This window comes from Notolepis coatsorum (genome assembly GCF_963971535.1).
Source record: "Notolepis coatsorum genome assembly, chromosome: 8".
NCBI lineage: Eukaryota > Metazoa > Chordata > Actinopteri > Aulopiformes > Paralepididae > Notolepis > Notolepis coatsorum.
The window spans coordinates 58,360,316-58,377,134 of NC_140172.1; the positions used below are offsets into that span (position 1 = coordinate 58,360,316).

A 16,819-nucleotide genomic window follows, 5' to 3' on the forward strand; every position below is an offset into this window, starting at 1 on the left:
CGCCAGCTCACAGAACGATAGCCACGCTAGTTAGCCGGCCAGGTACCAACGCCAGCTCACAGAACGATAGCCACGCTAGTTAGCCAGCCAGGTACCAACGCCAGCTCACAGAACGATAGCCACGCTAGTTAGCCAGCCAGGTACCAACGCCAGCTCACAGAACGATAGCCACACTAGTTAGCCAGCGCCAGCTAGGTACTAATGCCAACTCACAGAACGATAGCCACGCTAGTTAGCCAGCCAGGTACTAACGCCAGCTCTCAGAACGATAGCCACGCTAGTTAGCCAGCGCCAGCTAGGTACTAACGCCAGCTCACAGAACGATAGCCACGCTAGTTAGCCAGCCAGGTACCAACGCTAGCTCACAGAACGATAGCCACGCTAGTTAGCACCAGCTAGGTACTAACGCCAGCTCACAGAACGATAGCCACGCTAGTTAGCCAGCCAGGTACCAATGCTAGCTCACAGAACGATAGCCACGCTAGTTAGCCAGCGCCAGCTAGGTACTAACGCCAGCTCACAGAACGATAGCCACGCTAGTTAGCCAGCCAGGTACCAACGCTAGCTCACAGAACGATGGCCACGCTAGTTAGCCAGCCAGGTACCAACGCTAGCTCACAGAACGATAGCCACGCTAGTTAACACCAGCTAGGTACTAACGCCAGCTCACAGAACGATAGCCACGCTAGTTAGCCAGCCAGGTACCAACGCTAGCTCACAGAACGATAGCCACGCTAGTTAGCACCAGCTAGGTACTAACGCCAGCTCACAGAACGATAGCCACGCTAGTTAGCCAGCCAGGTACTGATGCTAGCTCACAGAACGATAGCCACACTAGTTAGCCAGCGCCAGCTAGGTACTAACGCCAGCTCACAGAACGATAGCCACGCTAGTTAGCCAGCCAGGTACCAACGCTAGCTCACTGAACGATAGCCACGCTAGTTAGCCAGCCAGGTACCAACGCTAGCTCACAGAACGATAGCCACGCTAGTTAGCCAGCCAGGTACCAACGCTAGCTCACAGAACGATAGCCACGCTAGTTAGCACCAGCTAGGTACTAACGCCAGCTCACAGAACGATAGCCACGCTAGTTAGCCAGCCAGGTACCAATGCTAGCTCACAGAACGATAGCCACGCTAGTTAGCCAGCGCCAGCTAGGTACTAACGCCAGCTCACAGAACGATAGCCACGCTAGTTAGCCAGCCAGGTACCAACGCCAGCTCACAGAACGATAGCCACGCTAGTTAGCACCAGCCAGGTACCAACGCCAGCTCACAGAACGATAGAACGCCAGTTAGCCAGCACCTGCAAAATCGAATGCCAAACTGATGATATCAGGAGCCATCAGTAGCTAGATAACATTAGACAACGCCTCATGCATTAATAAACTAAAGTGAATAGTTCGTTGACTGGGTCATTTTGTTTAATGCTTCAGTTATGTTGAAAGACGAGCTCTGAGCTGCTCATACACTAGACTCTTGCCGTAATGGTTTGTTGACGTGGGTCTGTGAGGGGGAGGAGGAGGGGCAAGGCGTGCACTGCTGCAGCAGATTTAGGAGTCTGATCTGACGGTCACAGAGCTGAGGGAGCACGCCCAGTTAGCTGTAAAAATCCATAGATTAGCCGCACCGTTATATAAACCGCAGGGTCGAAAAATGGGGGGGAAAGCCGTGGCTTATAGTCAGAAAATTATGGATGCAAATGTAAAAATCCCCCCCCCTCCCACTGCATAGTGAACATTTTACTTTAACCTTTAACCACATATGCCTGCTGTGGATAAGATGGAGAAGCAGAACAGTTAGCATTTGTATCATTCTATCCATAGCATGTGTACTTAATACTTGAAAATGTTCTGATTCATGAAAGTTCAAGATGTCGCAAATGTTTGCATTGTGACATCACTATAGTATTACAAACAACAATAGAACAAATTGGTGAAACAACAAATCTAAGCAAAACCCACAAATTAAAATAAACTAGGGGAAAAAACCTACAACAAATAGCCTAGACAAACAACACTGCAGGCAACCTGCACAACTGTGATATAATCTCTGAAGAAACACGTTTAGGGGACTGTGTATACACATATCTTCTATACAGATAATGCAGAAAGACAAATTGAATTTGTCTTGTGTAAATCGACAATAAGGTAATGTAAAAAAAGATATATACTGTATATATAAATACAAATCTTCAGATCAGTAGAGTAACGCTTTCTCTTGTTCTTTCTCGCAGCACGCTGGAGTACTCAGCCAGCTGTGGCTCTCTACCTCCTCCTCCTTTAGGCCCGGTCATCCCGCTCAGCTCTTCACCCACACCCCTGGTTGTCCCAGGCTACTCCCTCCCTCCTCTACCTCCACCAGGGCCTCGTATGGCTCCTCCTCCCCCTGGACCACCGCCTCCCCCTGTCCCCCCTGCTCCCTCCCACCCTGAGACGGCCGAGCCGGTCGGAGACGCTCGCAGTGACCTGCTGTCAGCCATCCGCATGGGTGAGTCTGACACCATATCTCACACATCTTTCAGGATTTAGACATTGTTTTCTAACTGGCATGAGGTTACCATGAGGTAGAACAGTCGTCTGGTACTTAACCCCTAATTGCTCCCTATGACCAGGTTGGCACCTTGCATGGTTGCCTCTGCCGCCGGTGTGTGAATGTGTGAGTGAATGGGTGAATGTGAGAAACAAATTTGCAAAGCGCTTTAGATAAAAGCACTATATAAATGCACCATTTACCATTTACCATAACCCAAACTACTATAGATCCATGAGACCAAAGGATGACCGTCACTACGGTTTTAACGAATAAGGAATAATGCCTTGCATCTACCTATCCTCAAGAAGATATGTCAACAAAGTCATGCCCCTGACCCCAGAAGGTGAAACTCACTTTATAAATACACCCAAGTGAGGGTGCCTCTCACTCCAGCCTTGAGTCCAGTCAGATAGCTATAATAACCCCCATCTACAAAGCAGGTAAATCCTAGGTAGCTAATTATAGGCCAATTAGGATACTACCTGTTATGTCCAAAATAGCAGAGACATAGCAGAACAACTGACAAGTCACCTTAGCACCAGCTCCGTCGGATTGCACCCCATGCAGTTTGGTTTTAGGTTGAAACATTCAACAGATATTGCAATCTGCTTCCTCTTGGAGAATATTAGATCTAAGCTTGATAAGGGGGGAGTTGTTGGAGCCGCATTTTTAGATCTAAAGAAAGCCTTTGACACTGGATCATGGTGTCCTGCTCACCAAGCTTTCTCCCCTAATACCATCACATACATGAAGTCTTATCTTGAAGGTAGAACTCAGAGAATAAGGGCAAATGGTGAGCTATCCTCTGCCCTTAGCTGTGGTTTTGGTGTCCCCCAGGGATCTATATTGGGACTGCTGTTGTTTAGTCTCTACATTAATGATCTTCCATCTGTATGCAATGAGTCTGACATCCAGATGTATGCGGATGATACGGTAATTTATGTTCATGCAGCAACCAAGCAGCAAGCTGCAAACAAGTTAACAGCGGTGATGACATCGGTCACTGAATGGGTGACTAACTCATGTCTGCATTTAAACACCAAGAAAACTGTTTGCATGTTTTTCACAAAGCGGTTGATGAATACTGTATCACCTGATGTTTATGTCAGAGGAGAAAAGTTGACAGTCGTGTCCGAATATAAATATCTCGGGATAAAAATGGACTCAAATCTTACATTTAAAAAACAAATCAAATCAGTAATAAACAACACAAAGTTTAATTTATCAAACTTCCGTCACATCAGAAACTCTGATGTGACGGAACAAAAGCAGCAGCACTGTATTTTAATGCTATTATTATGTCACATTTATCATACTGTCTGACTAGCTGGACACAAGCCTCCTGTACAACACTAAGATCTGTACAGGTAGTTTACCATCAGGCTGTGAAAGTACTAGACAGGAAAACAAACAGCCACCACCATTGTCATAGCATAACAAATCAGAATCTACTGAGCTGGGACAATTTTGTTAAATTCAAAGATGCCTGCCTTACCTATAAGATCCTACATGGCAGGGCGGCTGAGTGGCACAGTGGGCAAGGCGCTCGCCACTAACGCAGGAGATGCTGGTACCGAGCCCAGCTCTCGGCATTGCTACCGGCTTGGCTGGCCGTCATACTAACACAATCGGCAGTGTTAGAGGGTGGGAAAGCCGGTGGGTGGGGATTGGACGTTGTGGACACCGACTCCTACAGGTCGGTTGGTTGACGCCGGTGCGGCGGAAACAGGAAGTATTGGGGGCAGCGTGAGCCTCCCACGCGTTACTCCTCGCCACTGAGAGTTCGAGCTGCTGCGGTGAAAAGATGCGACAGGCTGCCTCCTCGTGTATCGGAGGGGACATGTGATGCAAGGCTTCTATCCTCACTACAGCCGACCAGTGGGAGGCATAGTCTAGCAACGTTCAAGACAGGGGAGGGAAGAATTGGAAATACGAAATTGGGATGGGAGAAAAATAGAAAATGGGGAGAAAAAGTGGATCGAAAAAAAGATCCTACATGGCTTGGCTCCTCCCCCTCTTTGTACTTTTATAAAACAGAAGGCATCTGCTGACAGACATACCAGGTATGTTGTTAGAGGGGACTGTGTAGTTCCAAACAGGAGGTCTGCTTCAGGCAGCCTTTTCTGTGAGAGCAGCCCACACCTGGAACAGTCTGCCAACACGGCTCAGGGAGTATGAAAGATACATTTCATTTAAATCAAACTTAAAATCTTGGTTGAGAGATGGTCAAGTGTGCGACCATTTTCACTGAGCGGTTGTAATACATTGTAATTAGGGATGTCCGATATTATCGGCCGATATTGGCATTAAAATGTGATATCGGAAATGATCGGTATCGGTAAAGAAATATATATATAATTTAGAGGTGGGCATAGATAAATTTTTTTAATCTAGATTAATCTATCTGCAATCCTGGATTTAATCTAGATGGCCAAAAAAAAATAAAAAAAAAATGCCGAAGGCATTCAAAATATGTGTGTTCTACACAAATAATGACCAGAAGTAAGTCCTTACTTTTTCTTTCCTCCTTATGTTTCTCAGGCCAGGTGGCCCATTACACCATGAGCCCATCTCCCGTTTCCAAAATGCATTACAGACTGTTTGAAAAAGCAGTTTTGCTATGATAATTGGTAATGAAATATCAAAATAATGTTCAATAAGATGTACTTGTGTTTAATAAGTTGTTTTATTCAGAAGTTAACACAAATAAATAATATTACCAGTACAGTATCTAGCACACTCTCAGGAGCAAAACAGAAAGAAGCATTTCAAACTTGAACTATGTGACATGGCTTGACTCAATCAGTCCAATCTCTATGTCTCCTTCTTCCACCAGTCACTCAGGCAGACCAGCTTGTTTTATGTAGCGATGTCTACTTATAGTGCCTATTGTGGTGGACACTAGAGGGAGGTGTCTCACTTCAGAATGGACACTGATTGAGTGACAGGAGGGAGTTGACTTAAGGGTGTGGCTGTACCTTGGTTCTGTTGGATTTGTTTGGAAGTAAAGTTCAGAGACTCGATACTCCGTCTGCTCGTCTCATTGATTCACTTCCACAGTGGTGACCCTAAACGTGTGAAATATGAGCAATAACGAGAATCCACCGGCTGTGGTTCCCGCAGTGTATGCAGCTACAGTCAAGTTGCCAGAGTTTTGGCAGCATGACCCGGCCCCGTGGTTTCAGCACATCGAGGCACAATTTCACCTCCGCGGAATAACGTCGGATGAGACGAAATATTACCATGTTGTGGCGGCATTGGATTCCTCCACTACACGCCGGCTGATGGGATGCCTGAGAGAGCCGCCAGCAGCCGGCAAATACGACGCGCTCAGAGAACAGCTGTTGCGCATTTTCCAGCTGTCAGATGCAGAGCGCGCGGAGCGCCTATTGTCCCTCAACGGATTGGGGGACAGTAAACCAACAGAACTGATGGAGAACATGCTAGCACTGCTTGGTTCAGGTGACGCTACGTTTATTTTTGTGCAGCTGTTCCTGCGTCAACTCCCGACTCCGGTGCGCACGGCTCTGGCCAGCTCGCCTCTCGTGCGCACCAAGGATTACCGGGGATTGGCAGAGGAGGCGGATAGAATACTACTGGCCTCCCGTCAGTACTGTGTGGCTGCTGTGTCTGATCGGGTGGCTGATCGCAGGGATCAGACACAGAGGGATGATAGAGGGCTTTGTTATTATCATCGCCGTTTTGGCAACAAAGCGAAGAGCTGTGTTCCACCATGCACCTTTGGTAACCAGGGAAACGCGAGAGCCGGCGCTCGTTAGCGGCTATGAGCGCTGGCGTCAATATCAACGAGCTGTTGTTTATCGAGGACACGTTGTCTGGAAGGCGTCTGTTGGTGGATTCTGGCGCCCAGAGGAGCATCCTGCCTGCGTCGGCCACGGACGCCTTGGGAAACGGTCATGGACCACCCCTGGACGCGGCTAATGGGACTTCCATCCGTACGTTTGGTACCAGGTACGTGACTATGTGTTTACATGGACAGCAGTTTAGCTGGGAATTTATTATTGCTTCAGTGTCGGTGCCTATACTGGGCGCGGATTTTTTGTGTGCTCACAGACTGTTAGTGGACGTTGCGAACCGTAGGCTGATTGGCTCTGTGTCCTTTGACACATACCCCTGCACACTAGGGGGGCCGGGGCCGCCTGCCCTGGCCAATATGCTCGCCACAGGCGATATGTACCAGCGCCTCCTCGCTGAGTTTCCTGCTCTGACTGTCCCCACTTTCTCTGCCTCTGTCGCCAAGCATGGGGTGGAACATTACATCCCAACGGTGGGCCTGCCAGTTTATGCACGGGCGCGCCGCCTGGATGCTGCTAAACTGGCAATAGCCAGGGAGGAGTTTGCCACAATGGAACGGCTCGGCATTGTGCGCCGGTCCAACAGTCCTTGGGCCTCCCCACTACACATGGTCCCCAAGGCGGACGGGAAGTGGCGTCCGTGTGGTGATTTCCGTCGCCTAAATAACATCACCACTCATGACCGGTACCCAGTGCCACATATCCAGGATTTCTCTGCCCACCTGGCGGGCGCCACCATTTTTTCTAAAATAGATTTGGTGCGTGGCTACCACCAGGTACCGGTCCATCCGCTCGACGTGCCCAAGACTGCCATTATCACCCCGTTTGGACTGTTTGAATTCCTGCGCATGCCATTCGGCCTTAAAGGGGCAGCGCAAACATTCCAGCGGCTGATGGACTCTGTGCTGCGAGGCCTGTCATTTTTGTTTATTTATCTGGACGACATCCTGGTAGCCAGTGCATCGGTGGAGGAGCATCGGGGACATCTCCGTCAACTGTTCGAGCGGCTCAACGAGCATGGGCTGATCGTGAACCCGGCCAAATGTCAGTTTGGCCTGCCGGCCATGGATTTCCTGGGCCACCATGTCTCTTCCCAGGGGGCTGTTCCTCTACCCGCCAAGGTGGAGGCAATTGCTGCTTTCCCCCGCCCCCTCACCATCAAACCTCTCCAGGAGTTCCTGGGGATGGTTAATTTTTACAATAGGTTTATAGCCCATGCGGCTCACCTGATGAGACCTCTGTACGAGGCGTTGAAGGGGAAGAGAGCCAACGATGACGTGGGCTGGTCCCCGGAGCGGGTCCAGGCATTTGAGGGCTCTAAGGCTGCCCTTGCCAACGCTGCCATGCTGGCACACCCATCTCCTGCTGCTCCTATAGCCCTCACCACCGATGCCTCCGATTATGCAGTAGGTGCGGTGTGCGAGCAGTGGGTGGCTGGCGCCTGGCAGCCTCTGGCCTTCTTCAGTAGGAAGCTGCGCGACAACGAGAGGAAGTATAGTACATTCGACAGGGAGCTCCTGGCCCTCTTCCTCGCCATACGTCACTTCAGGTTCTTGCTGGAGAGCCGCAAGTTCACAGTTTTTGTCGACCACAAGCCCCTAACGTTCGCCATGGCCAAGACCACGGAGCCATGGTCGGGGCGGCAGCAGCGCCAACTTTCCGCCATATCGGAGTTCACTACCGACATCCAGCATGTAGCCGGTAAAGACAACCAGGTGGCGGACTGCCTCTCCCGGGCGCGCGTCAGTCCTGTGCACCTGGGCATCGACTATGTTGCCATGGCTGCTGACCAGCTCACCGACTCAGACCTTCAGGCGTTCAGGACGGCTGTGACAGGACTTCGACTTGAGGATGTGGTGTTTCACGACTGCGGCGCCACGCTCCTCTGTGACGTCTCCACTGGCCAGCCCCGCCCCATGGTTCCAACTGACTGGCGCCACCGGGTATTTGACACCATTCATGCCCTTTCACACCCTGGGGTAAAGGCGTCGGTCAAGCTGGTAGCGGCCAAGTTCGTCTGGCCGGGCCTTAGGAAGGACGTCAAAGTATGGGCGGCCTCCTGTGTGGCGTGCCAGCGTGCCAAGGTACATCGTCACACTAAGGCCCCCCTGGAGCCGTTTCTCATTCCAGAGAGGCGGTTTGACCATGTCCACGTGGACCTGGTGGGCCCATTTCCCCCGTCTCAGGGTTTCACACACCTCCTCACTATGGTGGACAGGACCACCAGGTGGCCGGAGGTTGTTCCCCTGTCATCAACAACGGCTGCGGAGGTGGCTCGGGCGTTTATCTTCGGCTGGGTCACTCGGTTTGGCACGCCATTGGACTTGACTTCGGACAGGGGATCCCAGTTCACTTCTGAGCTGTGGAGCACCGTGGCTGAGAGACTTGGGGTGAAACTCCATCGTACCACAGCATACAACCCAAAGGCCAACGGCATGTGTGAGCGTTTTCACAGATCCATGAAGGCCGCTCTCCGGGCCACGCTCACAGATGGCAACTGGGTCGACCGTCTTCCGTGGGTCATGTTGGGCCTGCGTACTGCCCCTAAAGAAGACCTGCAGGCCTCTTCAGCCGAATTGGTTTTTGGTCAACCGCTGAGGGTCCCAGGGGAGTTCCTTCCTGGTTCCTCTGCCCCTTGGTCCACTACAGCTCACCGATCTGCCTTCCAGGACGCAGCGAGGGTGTTTGCCCCAGTTCCCACACATCACTGCCTTCCCCAGTCCTACATTCCTAAGGACCTGATGACTGCGAGGTATGTGTTCATCCGTCATGATGCCCACCGTTCTCCACTGCAGGCTCCCTATGACGGGCCCTTCCGCGTCCTCGAGCCGGGCCCCAAGTACTTTGTGGTGGACATGGGGGGGAATAAGGAGCAGATCTCAGTCGATCGTCTTAAGCCTGCTCATGTGGTCCCAAATGGGCCGGTGGAGCTGGCTCAGCCCCGGCGCCGGGGCCGGCCACCCAAGTCTTCCCCTGTCCCATGCCCTCCGGCCGTTGTTACCCCTACCTTTCCACCGGCGAGGCCTCGGCGGCGGCGGGGACGGCCCCCTGCCCTTACCCTTACCCTTTCCCCTTCCACGTTCCCTGTGACTGTTAAATACAGTCATTATGGCCGCGTGGTCAGACCTCCTAAAAGAGACTGAAGACACTGGGTGCACTGTTTTTGGGGGTTTGTTGTGTTCAGTTCCGTTTGTTTGGTGTTGCACTGAATGTCAATTCTGAATGTTCGGGGGGGGCCTGTGTGGTGGACACTAGAGGGAGGTGTCTCACTTCAGAATGGACACTGATTGAGTGACAGGAGGGAGTTGACTTAAGGGTGTGGCTGTACCTTGGTTCTGTTGGATTTGTTTGGAAGTAAAGTTCAGAGACTCGATACTCCGTCTGCTCGTCTCATTGATTCACTTCCACACTATAATATTTTTCCCGTTGGGTGCCAATGCAAATCAACTGCTCCAGTGGAGTTGCTCAGTGGCCAATGGTGTCAACTGTGGTTGTACTGGGCAGCTCCCAGGTGTGAATGGAACTGTGTGAATGTGAAGCAGGGCGTTCCTGAAAAAGAGCATCTGTGCTCAGCAAACCTACCCTGGGTAAATAAAGGTAAAAAAAAAAATGTAAAAAAAAAAAAGAAATGTTTAGATTAATGCGTTAATTATATTATCGCGCGATAATAGTATCGCGTTAACGCAGCACGTTAACGCCGTTAACGGCCCAGCTCTAATATAATTATTATTTAACCTTTATTTACCCAGGCAAGCAAGTAAGAACAAATTATGATTTTATTTATTGTCAAAAGTATGCATAATGTTGTGTTAATTCCACGACAAGAGATATGTAATGTTAATTACCTGAAATTATTCCGTTTTTGGGGGGGGGGGGGGGGGGGGGGGGGACCCTGCATATATCGGTATCGGTTGATATCGGTATCGGAAATTAAGAGTTGGACAATAAAGCCAATATCGAACATCCCTAATTGTAATGTATTTTATCAGCAGGCTTGTAACCTACTGATTCCTACTGTGTTTTAATTATTATACTGTGCTTTAATTATTGTAGTGCTCATGACACCTGCCACAGAGACTACGGTTGAAAATGTGCCAATCTCGCTAAACTGGCATATTTATTTATCCTTAACTCATTCAGCGCCAGGGATTAGCCGGGTCCTGTTGTAGCTATGCGACGCTTTAAAGATAGGAGTGCGTCACCTTGTTTGTAGAGCTATATCTATATTCTATATTATAGCTATGGACACAATACTATAGTCATTTGACACTGACTTTCGAACATGCAAAAAAGAGAAAAAAATTTCATGGATACGTTTGCGCGTTATCCCGTGGTGAATATAAGTATAGTTTAGGAGTGATCCGGGATAATTCATGAAACGCTGAGTTATAGGGCGCTACGTGTATTCTACTATAAGCGTTGGAGTTTCTTGCTTGGACACACTCATTGGGAGCAATTTGGGGTTCAGTGTCTTGCCCAAGGACACTTCAGCATGTGAACAGAAGGAGCTGGGATTCAAACCAGTACCAAACCATTGACCATATGATCATTAGTTGACCTGCTCTACCTCTGAGCCAGTATTTTGTGGTACATTGAGGTATTGGTATACTTTGGGGAATTGTGTGATACTTTGTGGTATTTTAGGGTATACTTTGAGGTACTTTGGGGTATTTCAGGGTACTTTGGGGTACTTTGGGGTACTTTTGGGTACTTTGGGGTATTTTAGGGTACTTTGGGGTATTTTGGGGTACTTCGTTGGTATTTTTGGGTACTTTGGGGTATACTTTGGGGTATTTTGTGGTACTTTGGAGTATTTTGGGGTACTTTGAGATATTTTCTGGTACTTTGTGGTGATTAGTAGGACCCTTAACCATGGATGACTGGTAGCAAGGAGTAGTCCATGATGCTGCCTCATAGAGACACTTTTCAGAGCAGCCCAGGAAGTGGCCACCTTCTGGTGGAGTGAGCCATCACATTGGCAGGGATAGGAAGGCCTTGACATCAGATAGCATACACAAGCCAATGAGACAAACTGCTTGGATAAAAGAAGCCCCAACTTCTTCCCATCATTGCACACAAAGAGCTGTGTGTACATGCCTCTCAGGGACAGTGTACATGCAACATAATACCAGAGCACTCCTCTGCACCTTCTTGAACAGCTGGAGCAGGACGGAACGCTGTTATCTCCACGGCACCAGGTTCACAGTCTGTTATCTCCAGCACCAGGTTCACTGTCTGTTATCTCCAGCACCAGGTTCACTGTATGTTATCTCCAGCACCAGGTTCACTGTCTGTTATCTCCAGCACCAGGTTCACTGTCTGTTATCTCCAGCACCAGGTTCACTGTCTGTTATCTACACAGCACCAGGTTCACTGTCTGTTATCTCCAGCACCAGGTTCACTGTCTGTTATCTCCAGCACCAGGTTCACTGTCTGACACTGTTATCTCCAGCACCAGGTTCACTGTCTGTTATCTCCAGCACCAGGTTCACTGTCTGACACTGTTATCTCCAGCACCAGGTTCACTGTCTGTTATCTACACAGCACCAATTCAATGTCTGACGCTGTTATCTCCAGCACCAGGTTCACTGTCTGTTATCTCCACAGCACCAATTCAATGTCTGAAGCTGTTATCTCCAGCACCAGGTTCACTGTCTGACACTGTTATCTCCAGCACCAGGTTCACTGTCTGATGACTTAGGTAACAATTAAGGGTTTGGCCACAGTGACACACCTGAGTCATCAGCCATGGCTAACAGACAAAGAATGCAATTCACTGACACATTTGGCAGAGCAGAGCACCAAGAGCTGTTTTACGAGACAGGGATCTCAGGTCAGACTTATTCACAAGTTCATATGGGGCCGTTTGTTAGAAACCACAATATAAGAGGAATGTCCCAAGAGGTAGCCTACAAAACATGTCTGGGGTTGCAACCAGGGCTTGACATTAACACCCGCCACCCGCCAAATGCGGTTAGAATTCGGCAATAATTAAGTCAATCCAGGGGTGGTACTACATAATACTACAACTCCCACGAGGACTGGGTGGGCACGGTGTGCTCATTCCGCTCACATTAGACTAGGAGGACCCGTTAGCTCAACTGGTTAGTGCGACCGACTCATCCATAGTTTACACTAGCAAAACAGTTAGCTAATGTTACAATGTTCCGCAACGTTCACGCAGACCCTTCCTTCACAGACTATTTGTGGATGTGCTAGTAAGTATTAAACAAACTAACATGTATTATGTAACGTGTATTATTAAACTAATATTACGGTGTTTGTTAGCTAGCTAGCCACATTAATTTAACATTAAGAACGAAGCATAAGGGCTGAGGGACGATATGTATTTGGGACGAACAGAAATCCTCCCCGGAAGTCCGGGACGCAAGCCAAGATGTTAATTGAACATACATTATGTATCTTAGTTGACGGACACTATACAAATTCCTGCGGTACTGTACTGGCCACCCTCTTCAGTCAAGAGAGCACTGCAATATGCTGCACATTATCAGCGCGGTCTCGTCGCTTAGTTGATCAGCGCCATGGACAGCTGCCCCAGATGCCTCTCTCTCTCTCTCTCTCTCTCTCTCTCTCTCTCTCTCTCTCTCTCTCTCTCTCTCTCTCTCTCTCTGTCTCTGTCTCTCTCTCTCTGTCTCTCTCTCTGTCTCTCTCTCTCTCCCTCTCTCTCTCTCCCCCCCCCACACACACACTGAATAGATGCTCATTGTTACACAGTGTACTTACCGCATTACACTTCCTTAACATTAACAATAACCCTAACTATATTCCTAATCCTAACCCTGGCCTTATTCCTACGAGTCAATTCAATACAGTAAGTACATTGCAACAATGACTTACAGTAAGTACAATACTTGTTATACTGTCATTACACAAATAGCTACACAGGAACAGAGAATGTAAAGTGTGACTGTCTGGGTGGGTGGGATGTTCGAGTGGGGACAGATGTTATTGGATTAGATGTTATTTTATCACACACCACACTACTGACACTTTTTGGGTGGGGGCGCGACTCTGGGATTTTTGGCTGGTGAAAATGCTGAGTGGCTAGTGCAGGGGTCGGCAACCTGCGGCCTCGAGGCCGCATGCGGCTCTTTAGCCAATCAGCTGCGGCTCCCTGGCCCAAAAAAAAAAAAAAAAAAATCTTTTTTTTTACTTTTTTTGTCTCTTATTTTGGAGATCGATGTCATACTGTGACACTGAAATGAAAAAATATTTCATCAACTAAGATATTTAGTCAACAAAAGGCTTGCCTGTATGCCTGATATGTGGTGCAAAATTTGCGAACAACGAAAAATGTACTTTTAATTTGATAGATTTTCCACAAATAAGGGAAGGACTCTAATAGAGCTGCATAGTTCAGGGTTTTATTTCAAAGTAGGTCTACTGTAGATGTCAGTGTTTTTTCTCCTTTTCTGTGTTTTATTTCAAAGTAGGTCTACACATGGTAGTCTTTTTTCAAAGTGGACTACTTTTTATTTGATAAATGTTCCACAAATAAGGGAAGGACTCAAATATACCTGAATAGTTCAGGGTTTTATTTCAGTCGGTCTACAGACAGCAGTGTTTTGTCTCCTCTTCTGTGTTTTATTAAAAAATAGGTCTACACAGCCAGTATTTTTTCTCCTCTTCATAAGAGTTTTAGGTTTTCCTTTGTTATAACAGGTAAAAACAGCAATTAAAAAGTCAAAATTTTTCTTTTTGTTGCTTTTATAATCCCATTAATGCAACAAACTGTGTGCTATAAGTATAAAGTATAATAAATCGCAAATTACTTTGGGTATGCAATTGTCAGGCATTTTATGCTAAATGTGGGGTATGCTTAGGGATATATAAAATGTTATACGCTGTGTTATCTTCATTTTAAGGGTAAATAGGTTGTGCTGCTCCCTGAGCATTTTATTTTGTGGGACGGGGGAAAAGTGGCTCTTTTGATACTAAAGGTTGCTGACCCCTGGGCTAGTGACTTTGGAAAACCACTAGCCACAGTGGCTAGTGAGCCAAAAAGTTAATGTCAAGCCCTGGTTGCAACCGATGGGCCCCTCTCGTAAACTGAGACACTAGTGGGTGCTCCATGAGGCTTGGATAAGCCTTGTGGACCCAACTCTTTAGATGAGGGAACGGGTACATACGCACACAATACGCGACCACTGATGGATCCGTAGGGCTTGGATAAGCCTTATGGACCCAACTCTTTAGATGAGGGAACGGGTACATACGCACACAATACGCGACCACTGATGGATCCATGGGGCTTGGATAAGTCTTATGGACCCAACTCTGACCACTAATAAAAACGTAACTACACTAGCGTTATAAGAGCTAACATTGCTACCTACTGTACAAGTGCATTGGTTTAGTGCATTTCCTACTTCCGGTTGCTACTGAGCGGACATGTTTGTGCGGACCTGTTCTCCCAAACTGGTCAACAAATGACTGTTTTCATGTTTTCATTTTTACGTTATTTTCATTTTTATATTATTATTATTATTATTATTATTATTATTATTATTATTATTATTATTATTATTATTATTATTATTATAATAATAATAATAATAATAATTATTATTATTATTATTATTATTATTATTTTTTTTTTTTTTTTTTATTATTATTTTTTTTAAACATTGATCTTAACAGATCACTGTGACTTTATTGCTTTTATCGTTATATATGCCTATGTTTGTGTACAGCACTTTGAGCTACATGACATGTATGAAAGGTGCTTTATAAATACTTACTTACTTACTTACTTACTTACTTACTTACTTACTTACTTACTTACTTACTTACTTACTTACTTACCAATTGGGTGGCCATCTACTACCTTGTGGAAGAGGGAAATAGCAGAGGCGTACACCATGACAGCTGCTAGCTGCTCTACCAACATCCAGAAGAGACTGAAGGAAGTGGAGAGCAAGAGGGACAGGTTATCACTTGTCCAAACACCAAGAAGAAAACAGTTTACATCTCTGTTCATAATTGGAACGAGTCGATGGCACCCTGGCATTATGTATGGTGTCAAGAACAGCCTCATCTAGGTTCTGCGAGATGGCCGCAGAAGAGGCCAGGCCCAGAGCCACAGGCTTGGAATGCCAAATCTGGCCTTCTGCCTGAGACAGGAGGTCTGTCCTGACTGGTAGGGGCCAAGGGGAGCCCTGAACCAACCGAAGAAGGTCTGTGAACCAATGTCTTCCCAGGGGGTGCGACCAAGAGAACCCTTTAATGCCCCAGTCTGATTTAATTCAACACCTGAGGAATCAGAGACAGTGGAGGAAAAGCGTACAATAACTCTTCCAGACACTCTTTTGATAGAGCATCCAGGGCCAAGGAGCCCCAGATTCATGGAAAACCACAGCTCACAATGAGCCGTCTCCCGAGAGGCAAAGAGGCAAAACAACCCCATAACTGGAACACCCCCTGTGGCTCCACTCCCTAGGAAGGAGGCCGGGTCTGATTGGAGGTCCACTGTCTTGTTCATAACCCCTGGCACATAGACTGCCCTGGGAGAGGCCAATGAAGAGACTTGGTACCCCCCTGGTGATTTGAAGTTGAGTAGAGTTAGGTTTGGTGGTTAGAGTACACACTCTTTCTGGCTTTGCTTCACTGCATTGGTTACCCATAGTGCTAGCTTTGAAACGCAGCACTAACTCTATATGACAATGGTTACAATTGTACTCTAGTTATATGAGTTAGCCACCAGCTTCAAAACCTTATCTACCTGCCGTTTGCTGAATGAAGTGAACAACAAAGGATGAGGCTAAGCGGTGACATATACCCTAGGGGGCGTGGTTTATGCAAAAACGATTCTGCGGCATCCAATGTATATGATTGTAAGACTGTATATGACTGGCGGGAAAGTAGACTGATGTTCTGGTGCCAGTGGCTGTTCGAGATTTACCCACAGTGTTAGCTTTGAAGCAGATAACCATGAATTTCACCCCAACAGCAGCAATATGTGGAAACCTTGAACAGACTTGGCACCACAGTAACCATTCCCACTACAGTAACCATTAACCCAGTCTTTTTCCTGTATGACCCATTGTGTCCAGGCATCCAGCTGAAGAAGGTTCAGGAACAGCAGGAACAGCAGAACAAACGGGAGCCAGTAGGAAACGACGTGGCTACCATTCTGTCGCGACGCATCGCCGTGGAGTACAGCGACTCAGATGGCAACTCCGAGCTAGATGACAGCGAGTGGTCCGACTGACCTGACTTGACCCCTGACTAGGGTTGGGTACCATTCATATTTTAACCGATACTGGTACCTAGGAATAAATACTGGTACCCAGGAATAAGTACTGGTACCCGATGGTAAAAACATTTATGTACTTTAAAAAAGAAATTACATTGTAATTTATTTAGAACATTTAGTTATTTATTGATGTAACACACCACCCAAAATAAACCCCCTTACTACTTCCCTCTTCCAAACCATTCCTACAA

The 16,819-nt window shown here is 47.5% G+C and overlaps 1 protein-coding gene across 1 annotated transcript in view; it reads left to right on the forward strand.

Moving 5' to 3' along the window:
• Window positions 1-16,583, forward strand: part of LOC311233457 (actin-binding protein WASF3-like) — a gene marked incomplete at both ends in the record, with an annotated part of 178,221 nt that extends 161,638 nt beyond the window's left edge. The window contains 2 exons of the mRNA XM_084320424.1: window positions 2,236-2,489; window positions 16,426-16,583. Of these exons, the coding sequence (XP_084176550.1) occupies window positions 2,236-2,489; window positions 16,426-16,583 (412 nt within the window). The remainder of the gene's footprint in view (window positions 1-2,235; window positions 2,490-16,425) is intronic.
• Between the last annotated feature and the right edge of the window lie 236 nt (window positions 16,584-16,819).